Source organism: Electrophorus electricus, chromosome 2, assembly GCF_041902795.1.
Source record: "Electrophorus electricus isolate QZ-2024a chromosome 2, ASM4190279v1, whole genome shotgun sequence".
NCBI classification, from domain to species: Eukaryota; Metazoa; Chordata; class Actinopteri; order Gymnotiformes; family Gymnotidae; genus Electrophorus; species Electrophorus electricus.
Genome location: NC_137498.1, coordinates 32,918,987 through 32,934,383, shown reverse-complemented (window position 1 = coordinate 32,934,383; position 15,397 = coordinate 32,918,987). Strand labels below are relative to the sequence as shown.

The 15,397-nt window shown below is 35.9% G+C and overlaps 4 protein-coding genes across 4 annotated transcripts; 3 read left to right on the top strand and 1 right to left on the bottom strand.

Annotated features, from left to right (window-relative positions):
• The first annotated feature begins 84 nt into the window (after window positions 1-84).
• Window positions 85-1,529, top strand: LOC118241916 (protein BUD31 homolog). Its single transcript, XM_035529442.2, has 4 exons — window positions 85-367; window positions 625-747; window positions 867-1,033; window positions 1,209-1,529. Exons 1-4 carry the CDS (start codon window positions 274-276, stop codon window positions 1,257-1,259), a joined length of 435 nt encoding a protein of 144 aa, XP_035385335.1. The 5' UTR covers window positions 85-273; the 3' UTR covers window positions 1,260-1,529.
• Window positions 1,530-5,613: 4,084 nt separating this feature from the next.
• Window positions 5,614-7,718, top strand: cpsf4 (cleavage and polyadenylation specific factor 4). The gene is made up of 8 exons (XM_027022225.3): window positions 5,614-6,028; window positions 6,220-6,270; window positions 6,358-6,510; window positions 6,595-6,690; window positions 6,776-6,869; window positions 6,959-7,031; window positions 7,125-7,295; window positions 7,405-7,718. Exons 1-8 carry the CDS (start codon window positions 5,926-5,928, stop codon window positions 7,471-7,473), a joined length of 810 nt encoding a protein of 269 aa, XP_026878026.1. The 5' UTR covers window positions 5,614-5,925; the 3' UTR covers window positions 7,474-7,718.
• A 553-nt stretch (window positions 7,719-8,271) lies between these two features.
• atp5mf (ATP synthase membrane subunit f) lies at window positions 8,272-9,905 on the bottom strand. Its single transcript, XM_027022224.3, has 4 exons — window positions 9,754-9,905; window positions 8,799-8,906; window positions 8,585-8,701; window positions 8,272-8,479 (listed from the first exon to the last, which is right to left on the bottom strand). Exons 1-4 carry the CDS (start codon window positions 9,767-9,769, stop codon window positions 8,451-8,453), a joined length of 270 nt encoding a protein of 89 aa, XP_026878025.1. The 5' UTR covers window positions 9,770-9,905; the 3' UTR covers window positions 8,272-8,450.
• A 2,733-nt stretch (window positions 9,906-12,638) lies between these two features.
• On the top strand, window positions 12,639-14,521 carry LOC118241899 (protein BUD31 homolog). Its single transcript, XM_035529410.2, has 4 exons — window positions 12,639-12,943; window positions 13,176-13,298; window positions 13,417-13,583; window positions 13,759-14,521. The coding sequence occupies exons 1-4, from the start codon at window positions 12,850-12,852 to the stop codon at window positions 13,807-13,809; spliced, it is 435 nt and encodes a 144-aa protein (XP_035385303.1). The 5' UTR covers window positions 12,639-12,849; the 3' UTR covers window positions 13,810-14,521.
• The last annotated feature ends 876 nt before the right edge of the window (window positions 14,522-15,397 follow it).

The following is a 15,397-nucleotide window of genomic DNA, read 5'->3' as shown; positions in this document are numbered from 1 at the left end:
GTTGAATTTAAAACGCGTGTTTAAGCATGACATCGGTATAATATTGTTGTGCTGAGTTAGATCGGTTTGAAATGACACAAATACCAAAATATTTAATATTATTTTTTAGGATTTTTGGAAAGGCCAGCTTGCCCGCCTATATTTTTGAGACACTGCAAAAACAAATAGGACCTGTGTAGTGACGTAAAAGAAGAGAGACGAAACGCTAGTATAGCAGGCTTTATACAACAGCTAGTGAATCTCTTTTGTGTTATTTACTATTAAATTGAAGTCATGCCTAAAGTAAGAAGAAGTAAGAAACCACCCCCAGACGCTTGGGAGCTTATTGAGCCTACTCTTGAAGAACTGGATCAGAAAATGAGGGAAGGTATGTTCAGGTTTAGATTTTGACTTTTTTTTCCGTGGTTTTAGCTAATTCGTTAGCTAGCTATTGTTAGCTTTGTTGCTAACGTCTGTTGGTATTTATTTATATGTATTCAACCTAGCTAGCCAAGTTATGCTTAATATATTCGTCTATTTTAGTCACCATTTCTTATTTTACTGTTCTACAGTTATGTATAATGTTGTTCTGCTGTCAATAATAATAATAATAATAATAATAATAATAATAATAATAATCTACAGCTGAAACGGAACCTCATGAGGGTAAAAGGAAAGTCGAGTCCCTTTGGCCTATTTTCAGACTTCATCACCAGCGAAGCCGCTATATATTCGACCTCTTTTACAAAAGAAAGGCCATAAGCAGAGGTAACGTCTTAATTATGCACTCTTCACCGCTTCGAAGCTTTGAATTACATGGCTACATCTGTTTAATAGTTCTTGATGAAGCAAGAATAATAACTACTAAATGTTTTTTTTGTCCTCAGAGCTTTATGAATACTGCATAAAAGAGGGCTACGCAGACAAGAATCTAATTGCAAAATGGAAAAAGCAGGGGTACGAAAATCTGTGCTGTCTTCGTTGCATTCAGACCCGTGACACCAACTTTGGAACAAATTGCATATGTCGGGTGCCCAAAAGCAAGCTTGAAGTGGTGAGTCAGTTCATTTTTAAACTTATAATGAGTTTTCTAGACTCATGTTTATTCTTTCCATATTGTGGAATATTTATGGTGTGATCATGGCAGTCACTGTTGTTTGAGTGTAACAGATATTTCTGTAATTACGTTCTACCTGTTAATAGGTTTCTCATTTTATCTGTCCCTGCAGGGTCGCATCATTGAGTGCAGTCACTGTGGGTGCAGGGGCTGCTCTGGATGATTAAGCTCATGATGTTTTGACACTGACTGTGCTTTCATTCCAGAATTGTTTATTTCACTATCCTTTGGATTTCATTATTTGTGAGGGATTTTTTTTGTTTGTTTAAAAAAAATGTAATTGAAATGTAATTTAACTTCTATGTATGAGGCAACAGTGATGTAATACCAAGACAGCTGCCAGAAAAGTGCTCGTCATGGACAAACCATGCACAGCAAATGTTTAATTTTTCTTGCAGTAACACATCCAGAATTAAAGGCCTAAATGAACTGAGATGTGGGTACTCTGGACCAGTTTGTAGAATCATTCTGTCTTCTTTGAAATGCAGCCTACAGCATCTAGTATAGGTTACAACCAATATGAATTTAGTTTTATTATGGCAGTGGCGCTATATCAAAAATCAAAAAGAGGGTGAATGAAAACAAGCTAAAATAAATTACTGAAATTGAGGGGTGTAATTGGGAGCTTTACACTGACACATAATCTCTCTAAAGATCATGAATGAATCAAGATAAGCAAACACTACATGTTTTTCCAGACTTATTAGTTCATGTTCAGTAGTTGCCTGTCTTACACATAGTCTATGACTATTACACATAGTCATAAACATATATAAAAGCTTATAACATCTTTAAATAATGCCACAGTTCTAAAAGGTTTAAAAAAGAACAATGTCAAGTATCAGTACTACAAATCTATAAAAAAAGTTTCTCCTCAGCCAGATCTATTTGCCATTATGCTTTATCTGAATTATGCTCACAGAACCAGAATTGTCTACAGATCACCTAATGCCAAATATAAAGAAAATGAAATATATTAGGCCAATTCATATTTCTTTATGATGGTTAAGGGGTATGGAGCTATAGAATGAAAAATCCCTCAGTAGAAAGGGGAGTAAATGTGGACATTGGTAGAAAGAACAGATCTGTGTAGTGAGACCTATGATGAGGCTTAAAGTGGGCTAGAACCCTGTTAGAAATCATTAAGTCAAAGCTGCTTTGATCCATTAGTGTGCATTCTTACAGAGTGCTCAAAGTCAAGAAGAACTGCAAAAAAACCCCCAGCTCTGCCTCATACTTTCATGCTTTTTCAATATGAACATCCTGCTGCCAATTGAACTTTTTGTTTATGTTGCCTGGTGGGTAAGACAAAGAACCAGAGGCAGCATGTTCTGGACATGGCTCAAGGTCTAAGCTGTCACAATGTTAGGGGAGATCATTTTTTACCTCCTATGAATTTGGTGAGCAGTCTCTGAAATGGAACATCACAATGGTGGGCAAAGTTAGGAAGACTAAGCCTGGTTTAACCACTATACTCCTCAACAAAGGGAAGAAAGATCTCATCATCATATTTTGCCTTCACTCTCATTACCATCGTTCTTTCTGTCCAAAGATGAACAAGAGTGGTCCTCATAAACAAACTGCACAAAGATGCTGAGGTACAAGTACAACTGTAATAAAAGACATTTAGACAATTGTATAAGGCAACACACATGTCAAAGGATCATTACTGGCTGGTTCTTGATCAACTTTTACAACACTGTTAATTTTGTCTTATAACACTTGTCATGTGAAATGAGTTCAACCTTACCTAGACAAATAACTAGATGGCTGACAAACAACAAGAGGAGGCTGAGCTGAAATTCAAAGAGAGCACCTCCTCATACAGCATTCTCTGCAACTGCTGATAAAGTGACATATGGAGCTAAATCTGGTATAGATCTTCCAAAATCCATTGTCATGCAGCTGCTATAGCAGTCAAAGACATAAGGAAGAAACACCTCCAAAGATGGTGATGAGTGAAAAATTATATATATATATATATATATATATATATATATATATATATATATATATATATATATATATATATATATATATATATATAAAAATTCTGTATATAGTTACACACTGGTGGTAGGGAGTGGATGCCATTTTGTTTGGGTATGGGTTTATCTTTGTTTCTAAAAGTGTGGTCAGTGTAGTCATTGTCTGTGTTTTTTTTGTTACCTTAGTCAGTCATCTTTTTGTTTCTAGTATGGATTTGGTGGATTTGTAACACTCAAACCCTATGTTACGGCCCCCCAGCCTAGATGGGGTTGTAACCAAAATTATCACAAGACTTACAAGGTCTACCTTAAAAAACAAAACCTGATTATTATACACAAGGCATGACTCTTCTCTATTCTGGCATGCAGGTGTGGGTATGAACTTTTGTCATAACAGTTGAGGCACAGGCTGTCTTCAAGGAAAGACAGAAGATATAGCTCTTCATTGAACACTTAAATATTCACTTAAAAAATTACTTATTTCCCAATTTAGTCAGAACTTTAGCTTGGTGGTATTTTTATATGCTACAGTAAGGAATATTTCTTGCTATTGTCAGATCACAGATTCGCACTGTGTTGGTTACTTTGGGAACTTCGCAGTAAACACCAGTAATATGTAGATTAATGGACAACATTTATTTGCAGGTACGACTGGCCAATGGAAAGAACAGGAGCAGCAGCATATGAAGACATACTGTAGCAGACTCTGTTGTTCTACAGGCTGGCCTGAGGTGTTACACAATTATTCCACTGCCTTAACAGTCATCAGATTTATTTGTATTACAAATGACATTTACACAAACTGTTACTGAGAATATTTTATTATTTACAAACCAATATACTCTTAAAGTAAATTTTCATTGTCAATATGTATTTTATCAGTGGATTAATTCCTAAAATTTGGTATTTGATAGAAAACCTTTGTGCTGCATAGGGTAAGTTTCTACCAGCTTTGCACACTGGGAATCATTTTCTTGTTCAGGTTGGCTGGATAATGCTTGTGCACTTTTCAGATAGTGCCAAAGATTCTCAAGTGGACTCAGATATAGACTTTGACTTGGCTGTTGTAGAACATTCACTTTTTGGTTATTAAACCATACATACCTTGATCTTGGGATCATCATTATGCTGAAAGGTGAAGTTTCTCCAGAGCTTTGTCTTGCCATGTGTCTCTGTATTTTTACAGTCCATCTGTGCATATTTAACAACATGCCAGTCCTTGCTGAGAAAAAGTATCCCTAAAACATGACATTGCCACCACTATGCTTTACTGTTGGGAAGGTGTTTCTGATGAATGGGCATGTGATGATCTTGTGGAAAATTCACGTGGGTATGTCTCAGGTTAGGGTGCACAAGGACATTTTTATTCAGTCCCAGTTGTATGTAGAATTCTTGACATCATTGACTGGTGTTCCTTTACTACATTTTCTGGAGTATTTCCCTCTTCACTATCGGCATGCAGAAGCTCATAAACTCCTTGTGGTTTCAACTTCACTTCAGTTTCAGCCACAGGACACTAGTTGGCCTTTCTGTGGTTTCCCTCACAAATCCCTTTCTTGCTCTGATGCTGGGTTTTTGGGTTCAGCCCTTTTTAGACAAAGCCTGGTACTCCTGTAGCTCACCTAGAGCAGAGCACGGTGCTGACAAGGGGCATGTGTTCCATTTCCAGGCAGAACACCTAGTTGTTTTAATAAATATATGTAGGTTTCCCTGGATAAGAGCATTTACCAAATGTTTTAAATGCCTGGGTTTTATGATGCAGCTCCTAATTCCTCACAACTGATCAAACACTGTTCACTGGAATATCCTTACACTTAAATATTAATTTGTAACATTTGCCTATCTTGTGCATGTCTATAATTTTATCTCTGATTACTTTAGATTTGAAAGCCAACTTTCTTTAAGGTAATATCTTTAATTTTGTAAACATGATGCTTCTATGGCACAGGTTGGCCCAGAAAAAATTACTTTAAATGAATTAATGTTGAGGTTATTTTTAAAATAAATATAAATTATTCTATTCTAACGTATTCTATTAACAATCTATTAAAATGTTTAGTTTTCAGTAAGTGTTTTCTTTCCACTTTAGCAGTTAAATGATTATTCTAAAAGTATATATTAAAATTCTTAGTTTTGAGTGTTTTTTCCCCCTCACTTTAACGGTTGATTATGAGTATTCTAAAACAATCTACACTAATGGATGGACGAATGAAACTGAACTGCTGTAGGAAATGTCTGCATATTGAGTGAGAAGTTACTGGAGTACTTTTGGCGCTCTTGATGAAGGATGTTTTAATCAATTACCGACATTTTGACCACACTAGTTCAAAGTTCACGTCCGTCCAATATTACCACCAATTTTCTTCACGTTCAACAATATATTTGTACAGAATCTGAAATATTTGCGCAGTGTATATAATAAACAAAACAATAAATATAAAAATTACAGTTTCACCTTTTGTTCGATGCCACCAGAACTCTCGATTATGCTGCAAATGATTATATATACCTTAAGAGGTCAAGGGTTATGGACGTTAAATAGCATTCGGAAGTATTCGACATGCTAGTTAGCTACATATTGTTTTAGCTAGTAGGTGCTCCGGTTGTGCTGTGTAGATCCAAGAGTACCGAGTAAAAAAACCCAAACAAACAATTTCACCACACAGCATTACCGTTTACTAGCTATTTTATGCGGCACGAGAATATCATTTAGCTAGGTATCGAGTAATCTAACAGCATCTTTCTAGCTAGCTAGCGGTAGCAGCTATTTAGCTAGGTTAGTTAGCTACAAGTAGCTTATTAATTTATTATCGTTACTTGGCTAACAAGCTGAAATAGAAAATGCAGGAAATAATTGCGAGTGTTGATCACATAAAGTTTGATCTGGAAATTGCTGTCGAACAGCAATTAGGTGCTCAACCTTTGCCGTTTCCAGGAATGGATAGTAAGTTAACCTAGCTAGGTTAGCCAACTAATGTTAGCATATCAAGTAGAATTGTTGGATTTATTTAGTAAAGTCTAAGTTACTAAAGTTCCTCGCTTCCTTATGGAATTGCTGAAATTATTTTTGCTAGTTTATTTTTTTTTTACTGCATTTACCAATAGCACTTCGTAATACTCAAAATGTGTCTACAGAATCAGGCGCTGCTGTGTGCGAGTTCTTTATGAGGGCGGCTTGTATGAAAGGTAAAATTCAAGCAACTTGAACTGTCGCATGTCTAATATGTAGCATTGGTAGTTTTGAACATCATATACTACTTATGTTTTCCCAAGGCGGAATGTGTCCTTTCCGGCACATTAGTGGAGAAAAGACTGTTGTTTGTAAACACTGGCTTCGAGGGTTATGCAAGAAAGGGGACCAGTGTGAATTTTTACACGAATATGACATGACGAAGATGCCAGAATGCTACTTCTACTCCAAATTTGGTTGGTATTTAAGTGTCATTGATTATGCTTTCCACAGTGGTTTCTTTATATTAGGATGGTATAATCTCGTCTTTTATTTTGCAGGTGAATGCAGTAATAAAGAATGTCCCTTCTTGCATATTGATCCTGAATCTAAGATCAAAGATTGTCCATGGTACGACAGGGGATTCTGCAAGCATGGTAAACCTTTTCTATTCTGAAAAGAGCAGCTCTAGTGTTCATAAAATATTCTGTTTGTCACATTTCTATGTTTTATTTACTGAAGGTCCAGATTGCCGACACAGACACACGAGAAGAGTCATCTGTGTTAATTATCTAGTAGGCTTCTGTCCTGAGGGCAAATCATGCAAATTTATGCAGTGAGTTTGTTCAGTTAAATGCTTACTTATACATTTGGTCATTAACAAACCTGTATTATTTAAATCTTAACACACTTTAATATTTTTAGCCCACGTTTTGAGTTGCCTATGGGTGCGACTGAACAGCCGCCACTGCCTCAGCAAGGCCAGATTCAGCAGAAGGTACTTAAGCTTTTTACTGAAAAATCTCTGCCATTTACTATGATGGCCAATGCATTCATAAAAGTTTTTTATTTTGTTACTTTCACCCCATAGCAAAATATACAGAACCAGAACAGATCATCATTATCACTGATCCAGTTAACCAACACCAACTCCGGTATCAATGCCAATCATCAAAAAACACATGTTCTTGGGGCAACACAGAATCAGAACATGGGTGGCCCCCGTGGCCCACGTCCATTGGATCAAGTTACATGTTACAAGGTAGAGCTTCCAAGTTCCTTCATTTTTTTTAGTCTTGAGAAAAAATAATTTTATTCCTATTTTATCCTATTTTTTAAAAACTACTCATGTTTTTGTCTGCTTTTTGCAGTGTGGTGAGAAGGGGCATTATGCAAACAAATGCACAAAAGGACATCTGGCTTTCTTAAGTGGACAGTAACACCTATCTGCAGAAGGCATTGCCAGTAAACTGCTGGAATTTCCTCTTAAGATATATGAGGACTGATTATATTGGTGTTTTTTTGCTGGAATGACTATAGTGGATATTTTAGTTAAGATACTCTGTCAACCACATTTGCTAAGCAGTCCTTTTACAGGGCAAATTTGTTTCCCTGACAGTATCACTTATCAGATGAAGTAACAAGGCATTTCAGAACTGATAAATAAAAAATATTCCTACTTCCATTTTTAAGCCAAGTTATATTTTTTGTGTGGGGCTCTTCTGTTGAAAGCAGGATTTCTATTTTAAAGGTGCTCAAGAAATTCCTGCAGCTACTACATAAAACAAAGTGCAGAAGTACTTTCCTCATAGCCTTAGTCATATTCACAAACACTACTCCCCTCCCCACATCTTCTGTGAATTTACTTTTGACTTAAGTCTCATTCTTCTTCAGGGCCAGGAGAAGTATGCAAAATATTGCTCAATATGCATAGGATGTGCTGTGAACAACATGTTGAGACTTCATATTTTCCATACCAATATACCAAAATGTTTCATATCCATCATTTGTATTCAAGGTGTTGACCCTTCCTAGTTTTTCACTTTCACATGTGTTAACTAAAATTGAATTATATAAACCCCTAATATTTTGAAGCTACTTGCTAGCAATACATAACTGTGAAATCAATACTAAATTAAGGCAATCTGCTCATATTTACAGTAGCATAGCTTTACCTTGTACATAAAACAGCTTTTTAAAAAAAATTAAAAATAAAAAAAAATAAATTCTGTACCACGTTTCCAGAAGCATTTAGTATTTTATTTCCAGGCCTCAAGTTTAAAATAAAATTGGGACTTCCATCAATAGTTTGTTTATTTCTTGGGCATAACAAGTCACTATACACATAAAGGTGAATGTATGCTGATCACACTTCTGCAGACAAGGTTGGTGACTCTGGTCAACCGTGTAAGCAGGTTCAGTGGTACTTCCTCCAGCGGTCATGCTCTATGATGGAGAAGTTGATATTTACATCACATTTAAATTTAGCTGATTGAGTACAATAGCTTTGCAGGGGGACAAAGGGGTTTACAGGGTAAAATGGATACTTACTAATATGATCATATCCCCAAATGTAACTTATTGCGACATAACCAACAAGGAGCATTGCAACACCACCAATACTTCCTTTCTTGACATTAATGTACTTGTTGTAATATCGGTCATGGCCTGAGAAAGGAAAGATTATTAAAAGCTCTGAGAGGTTGTTCATCGCCTTCATCCAACAATTAGGTTTACAGATTTCTTAACAGACCAAGAACATTACCTCTGCGAATCCCATTTAGGAGTCCATTAGGGGTGAAGTCTCTTGTACCAAGCCAGGATGTCAGCTCACCAAGTTTGACATCCATGAGTCTCTTCTCACCCAAGGGCACTGCAGAAAGAAAACATGCTCATTTGCGTACATACCCTGTTCCTAACATATAACAATAGTTATTGTACACATGTATATCCGTTTGATAACAGTGACCATATCTCTTTGAAGATATAGAAACATAAGTAATCATAACTATAGCTAATTATGCACGGTTTTCAAAAGCTTAACCGTACAAGAAGTATGTGTAGAAAACAGTCATTTAGCTACCTAATAGTAAGTTCCAAAACACTTAAAACGCATGTCACTGTAAATGTTAATAAAGTTGGTTTGACAGAGTCCTGCAGTGTTCTGCATATTCAGCGGCAAGCAGTAGACTGGCTCTTGCCGTGGTCAGATTTCATGCTTGCACACAAATCTGGATGCAGTTCCAGTTACCGTATTGGGAATAGTGTTAAATTAACTTAAAACGTTAACGCTCATTAGCATTTATGTAGTCAGCTAGGCTAGCTGGTTAACTAGCGTCCTGGTCAGTGCAATTAACCGGCTGTAACACCACCACAGAAAAATGCAAGGCTAGTAAACTTAATGAGGAGAGAGAACGCACAAATGGCACGCAATGTGAGAATAACAATTTAAAAGATCTAATATACTGGCCAGATCTCGATAAACGACAAATCCAACGCGTAGAACACAGAAAGTCCTTGAGTTGACTCGAGTGCATTTCTCAAGGCCTTTTAGAAATATGCATTTTCTTAAAAATAAGATGACCATCAGTAAGCACTACATATCTTACTCTCCTTTTACTCACACAATAAACAATATGCACATAATTAATGGCTGCGCAACACTATATGAAGGTCATTAACTAGCGAGGTTAAATAAAAGAAGCTGTAAGAAATCATACCTAGTCTGTCCGCCATCTTCCTTCCAGCTCGTATAAGCCACTGCTAAGTATGTTGGGAATAAAATGGAGTAAAATGTAGGGGCGGACCATTTATTACAGCTGACGCTGTCTGCCTTGACCGTGTGTCTTTACGTACGTAGGCTTATTATGTGTTGGATGCATTTGTACAGGGCAGTATTAAATACTTTATAACTTTTGAGCGAATGCTGTTGGTGAGAGTTCTAAGAATACACGTGTACAAGGACTAAGATATCAGGGCTACAAAACGGTCCACATGAAATCAGAATGCAAATAAATAACACGCCATTAACTATAGATCCTGAATCATATGAAAGCGAGTACCTTTTTTAAATGCGTTCAGCCTCTTAAAAATGGTTCATTAGCATCTTCAAAATCCAATGATAAGAGCTACCCAGACTTTAGCCAATACATTAAGGATAATATAGGTCTGCATATTCGTCATGTACATCGTTGTTGAATGATTTGCTTGAGTATATTCTACTATCCTGTCAGACAACTTATCCAACGAAAAACACCATGGTAAACTCAAGGGAGAAAGCATACCGTGTTTCATCCGCACCTGGAATACAAAATATGAAATCTTATAAAGTATGGAATGGCTTTCTACCACATTAGCATATCTAGGTCATGAAGGAAAAGTCAAACTCCTCTTAGATGAGAAAATGGGATTAGTTATATATAAAGAAATGAGATCAATATAAAGCAATGATATCAATTGACGTGTTAATTGATATCATTGCTTTATACATAACTAATCAATTAGTTAATGTGGAATCAATCCAAATTTAAAATTGCCCAGTTAGTACAGATTAACTACTAAGAATTCGTCTGGGGGGGTATTCTAAATCTATAGAATGTCTAATAACTTGGGCTCTTGGACATTTATTGGGTTTTTATTAATTTCCATCATCTTATTATTTTCTCTGCTTTTTTTTCAATCTACACATGCTACAGTCATTTAGATCCACATATGTGTTGTAAGCCTTATAACCAAGATTTATCAGTGACCTTTAAAGGACAAATCCACTCTAAACTTGTGCATGTACATTGTTGTTTAGAAACAATCTGTGACATTCAATGACATTCAAGATTATTTTAGGATGAACTCCTATTTAACTGTCTTCTGTCAAATTGTTGGTCTTCTTTTATTTCAGTTTCTCAAATTACTTGCAGTGCTGGTCTCCTCAGTGAATAATTTTGAGTCATGAAAGAAGCCTTTGCTCTTTTGTTGTCAGAAGCAGACAGCAACACATGACCATTAACATTTATGTTTGCTATTTTTAAAGAACTTATCCTATTAAGACTGCTACTGTGACTGCAAAAGCAATATCCTGCTGTGATATAACAGTAATCTTTGACCTGACTTGTCATTGAAATAATGAACATAAAAGAAAACATAGAAAAACAGACATAGCACCAGGAATACAAAGTATCACAAAATATTGTTTAAGAGTAGATTTTTCCTTTAAGCAAATCCTGGTCTATTTAACTTATTCTCACACTTATTTTCAAGGTTATAGGGCATTTTAATGGCAGGAACATGTATGAAATAGGCCTGTTTGCATGGATCTTAACTTGAGGTACAGCAGTTTTAATCATTACCTTACACCCTTCCATATTAAGATGCATACCACACGTCCCTGCGCTCCTCTTCCACATAAAGAGAGGGCCAGATTTCATGAGCTTTTTATAAGGTGCTGATTACTAAGATCTTTACTAAAACAACTCTTCCTGATTAAGATGCATACACATCTGTTCATATGGCTGCCTCCCAGAATTGGCTGCTGGCACTGCTTGGACCCATGTCAGAGATGAAAGAAGGGATAGCAGAGATTTATTACAGGATGTAACTTTACTAACTTCACTTCAATCAACTAGTATAGCCCAGACAAATAAGAATCAATGGGAATGATCAAGGGCAAATTATTGTTCAGTATATTATTATTATAAATGAATAGTTTCTGCATTTAAAATGTCCGACTTTCAAGTCTGCTAATATAGTTTTCAACTATGAAGTAAGTGTGATTGACAGAAACAAATGTCTTGCTGACCTAAAATGTTTAATTAAAATGTATGAGACAAAGAGAAGCCCAATTAACCACATAGACACATTAGACTGGAGGTGAATAAATAACCTATCAATTATTTTCTTCTGCAATTACAATTTAAGCAGAATGATAAAATGGAGATTGTAATTAAAATTGAACCTCAAGGATTCATCCACTGACATTATCTTAATAGTATATAACCCTCAAGCAATGTTTATAAGGCTTATTTGATAAATCATTAAATGTACAGCAAATAAACGCAAAGTGATTGAAACAGAGCCGAAGTGAAAAATCACAAGCCTCTGAATAAGTGAAATAAGTGGTAAAATGATATTCCAAGGCACAGTTTTCTCAAAAGATGTGGGTATGTCTCAGAGTAGTATGTGTCAAACAAAGGAGAGCTCAAGAGTGTGGCAAGAGAACCCGAGACACTATATGTCTCATTACAGTAACGCTACGGCTAGCTATAGCTTGTTGGATAAATTGATAACTGTAAGTTTCATATATCCAACTGTCACTGTAAATGGGAATTATCAATTGCTAAAAGTAATTACAATTAAAATGGAGTACAAATTAAATCAATATTAATTTCCGATTCTCTTGAAAATACAAAACCAAAATCCACCAATGACAGCAAAACCAGCTGGAAAACACATTCAATTATACGTTATCGTGTTTATGCTTTAATTCAGACAGGCACTATTCGAGACACCTAATCTGATGCAATATGTGTAGACGGGGAGCAACACTTTAGTTGAATTTAAAACGCGTGTTTAAGCATGACATCGGTATAATATTGTTGTGCTGAGTTAGATCGGTTTGAAATGACACAAATACCAAAATATTTAATATTATTTTTTTAGGATTTTTGGAAAGGCCAGCTTGCCCGCCTATATTTTTTGAGACGCTGCAAAACAAGTAGGACCTGTGTAGTGACGTAAAAGAAGAGAGACAAAACGTTAGTATAGCAGGCTTTATACAGCTGCTAATGAATCTCTTTTGTGTTATTTACTATTAAATTGAAGTCATGCCTAAAGTAAAAAGAAGTAAGAAACCACCCCCAGACGCTTGGGAGCTTATTGAGCCTACTCTTGATGAACTGGATCAGAAAATGAGGGAAGGTATGTTCAGGTTTAGATTTTGACTTTTTTTTTTCCGTAGTATTAGCTAACTCGTTAGCTAGCTAGTGTTAGCTTTGTTGCTAACGTTTATTGGTGTTTATTTATATGTATTCAACCTAGCTAGCCAAGTTATGCTTAATATATCCGTCTATTTTAGTCACCATTTCTTATTTTACTGTTCTACAGTTATGTATAATGCTGTTCCACTGTCAATAATAATGATAATCTACAGCTGAAACGGAACCTCATGAGGGTAAAAGGAAAGTCGAGTCCCTTTGGCCTATTTTCAGACTTCATCACCAGCGAAGCCGCTATATATTCGACCTCTTTTACAAAAGAAAGACCATAAGCAGAGGTAACGTTTTAATTATGCACTCTTCACCGCATAGAAGCTTTAAATTACATGGCTATATCTGCTTAATAGTTCTTGATGAAGCAAGAATAATAACTACTAAATGTTTTTTTGTCCTCAGAGCTTTACGAATACTGCATAAAAGAGGGCTACGCAGACAAGAATCTAATTGCAAAATGGAAAAAGCAGGGGTACGAAAATCTGTGCTGTCTTCGTTGCATTCAGACCCGTGACACCAACTTTGGAACAAATTGCATATGTCGGGTGCCCAAAAGCAAGCTTGAAGTGGTGAGTCAGTTCATTTTTAAACTTATAATGAGTTTTCTAGACTCATGTTTATTCTTTCCATATTGTGGAATATTTATGGTGTGATCATGGCAGTCACTGTTGTTTGAGTGTAACAGATATTTCTGTAATTACGTTCTACCTGTTAATTGTTTTCTCATTTTATCTGTCGCTGCAGGGTCGCATCATTGAGTGCAGTCACTGTGGGTGCAGGGGCTGCTCTGGATGATTAAGCTCATAATGTTTTGACACTGACTGTGCTTTCATTCCAGATTGCTTGTTTCACTATCCTTTGGATGTCTTTATTTGTGTGTTTTTTTTGTTGTTGTTTTTAAAAAAATGTAATTTAATTTTCTGCCACCTTTTGAACTTTTTTCCTTTCATTGTTAATAATTATTACATTGTAAATAATTTACTGGCATTTTCTCCATGGGATGAATTATAACATGAAATTGAGTGCTATACATGCAGTTAAAAGACAATAGCTGGCCACTTTAGGTACATATTTCTCATTGGTGTTGTACTGGCAAAAGAGATTTCCTTCTGAAATTGTTTGTACTACTAAGTTTGTTTGTTTGTTTTTTCCTATACATTGTGATTATCCATTTTACTGTAAAAGAATTGGGGTAGAAAAATTATGGAACCTGGTTAATTAGTGCAATTTTGTCTTATGTAGAATGGGGACTTGTCTGATTTATATTGCTATAACAGTCTCAAACTATTGGAATCCTGGAGACAAATTAGCTTAAGCACCACTTCACCTATGTTCTCACTTGATTCCTCCTAAGAGTTCGGAGAGCAAAACTGCTACGTGTGAGGCAACAGTGATGTAATACTAAGATAACTGCATGAAAAGTGTTCATCATGGACAAACCATGCACAGCAAATGTTTAATTCTGGATGTGTTACTGCATGAAAAATTAAAGGCCTAAATGAACTGAGATGTAGGTACTCTGGCCCAGTTTGTAGAATCATTGTGTCTTCTTTGAAATGCAACCTACAGTGTCTAGTATAGGTTACAACTAATATGAATTTAGTTTTATTGTGGGAGTAGTGCTGTGGAATCAAAAAGAGTGAATGAAAACAAGCTAAAATAAGTTACTGAAAATGAGGGGTGTAATTGGGAGCTTTACACTATGACACATGATCTCTCTAAAGATCATGAATGACAATGACAAGATAAGCAAATACTACATGTTTGTTTAAGAGTAGATTTTTCCTTTAAGCAAATCCTGGTCTATTGAACTTTCTCACACTTATTTTCAAGGTCATAGGGCATTTTAATGGCAGGAACATGTATGAAATAGGCCTGTTTGCATGGATCTTAACTTGAGGTACAGCAGTTTTAATCAATACCTTACACTCTTCCACATTAAGATGCATACTACACGTCCCTGCGCTCCTCTTCCACATAAAGAGAGGGCCAGATTTCATGAGCTTTTTATAAGGTGGTGATTACTAAGACCATTACTAAAACAACTCTGCCTGATTAAGATGCATACACATCTCTTCATATGGCTGCCTCCCAGAATTGGCTGCTGGCACTGCTTGGACCCATGTCAGAGATGAAGGAAGGGATAGCAGAGATTTATTACAGGATGTAACTTTACTAACTGCACTTCAATCAACTAGTATAGCCCAGACAAATAAGAATCAATGGGAATGATCAAGGGCAAATTATTGTTCAGTATATTATTATTATTATAAATGAATAGTTTCTGCAATTAAAATGTCCGACTTTCACGTCTGCTAATAATTATAGTTTTCAACTATGAAGTAAGTGTGATTGACAGAAACAAATGTCTTGCTGACCTAAA

Bases quoted from the DNA above. Each gene is read 5' to 3' on its own strand.
- cpsf4 (XM_027022225.3), top strand. From the start codon at position 5,926: ATGCAGGAAATAATTGCGAGTGTTGATCACATAAAGTTTGATCTGGAA. The intron at 6,691-6,775 runs GTAAACCTTTTC...TATTTACTGAAG, and splicing joins CAGGGGATTCTGCAAGCATG to GTCCAGATTGCCGACACAGA. The intron at 6,870-6,958 runs GTGAGTTTGTTC...TAATATTTTTAG, and splicing joins AAATCATGCAAATTTATGCA to CCCACGTTTTGAGTTGCCTA.
- LOC118241899 (XM_035529410.2), top strand. From the start codon at position 12,850: ATGCCTAAAGTAAAAAGAAGTAAGAAACCACCCCCAGACGCTTGGGAG. The intron at 13,299-13,416 runs GTAACGTTTTAA...TTTTGTCCTCAG, and splicing joins AAGAAAGACCATAAGCAGAG to AGCTTTACGAATACTGCATA. The intron at 13,584-13,758 runs GTGAGTCAGTTC...CTGTCGCTGCAG, and splicing joins CCAAAAGCAAGCTTGAAGTG to GGTCGCATCATTGAGTGCAG.
- LOC118241916 (XM_035529442.2), top strand. From the start codon at position 274: ATGCCTAAAGTAAGAAGAAGTAAGAAACCACCCCCAGACGCTTGGGAG. The intron at 748-866 runs GTAACGTCTTAA...TTTTGTCCTCAG, and splicing joins AAGAAAGGCCATAAGCAGAG to AGCTTTATGAATACTGCATA. The intron at 1,034-1,208 runs GTGAGTCAGTTC...CTGTCCCTGCAG, and splicing joins CCAAAAGCAAGCTTGAAGTG to GGTCGCATCATTGAGTGCAG.
- atp5mf (XM_027022224.3), bottom strand. The intron at 8,702-8,798 runs GTAATGTTCTTG...TTCCTTTCTCAG, and splicing joins CCTAAATGGGATTCGCAGAG to GCCATGACCGATATTACAAC. The intron at 8,480-8,584 runs GTAAGTATCCAT...TCTCCATCATAG, and splicing joins TTGGGGATATGATCATATTA to AGCATGACCGCTGGAGGAAG.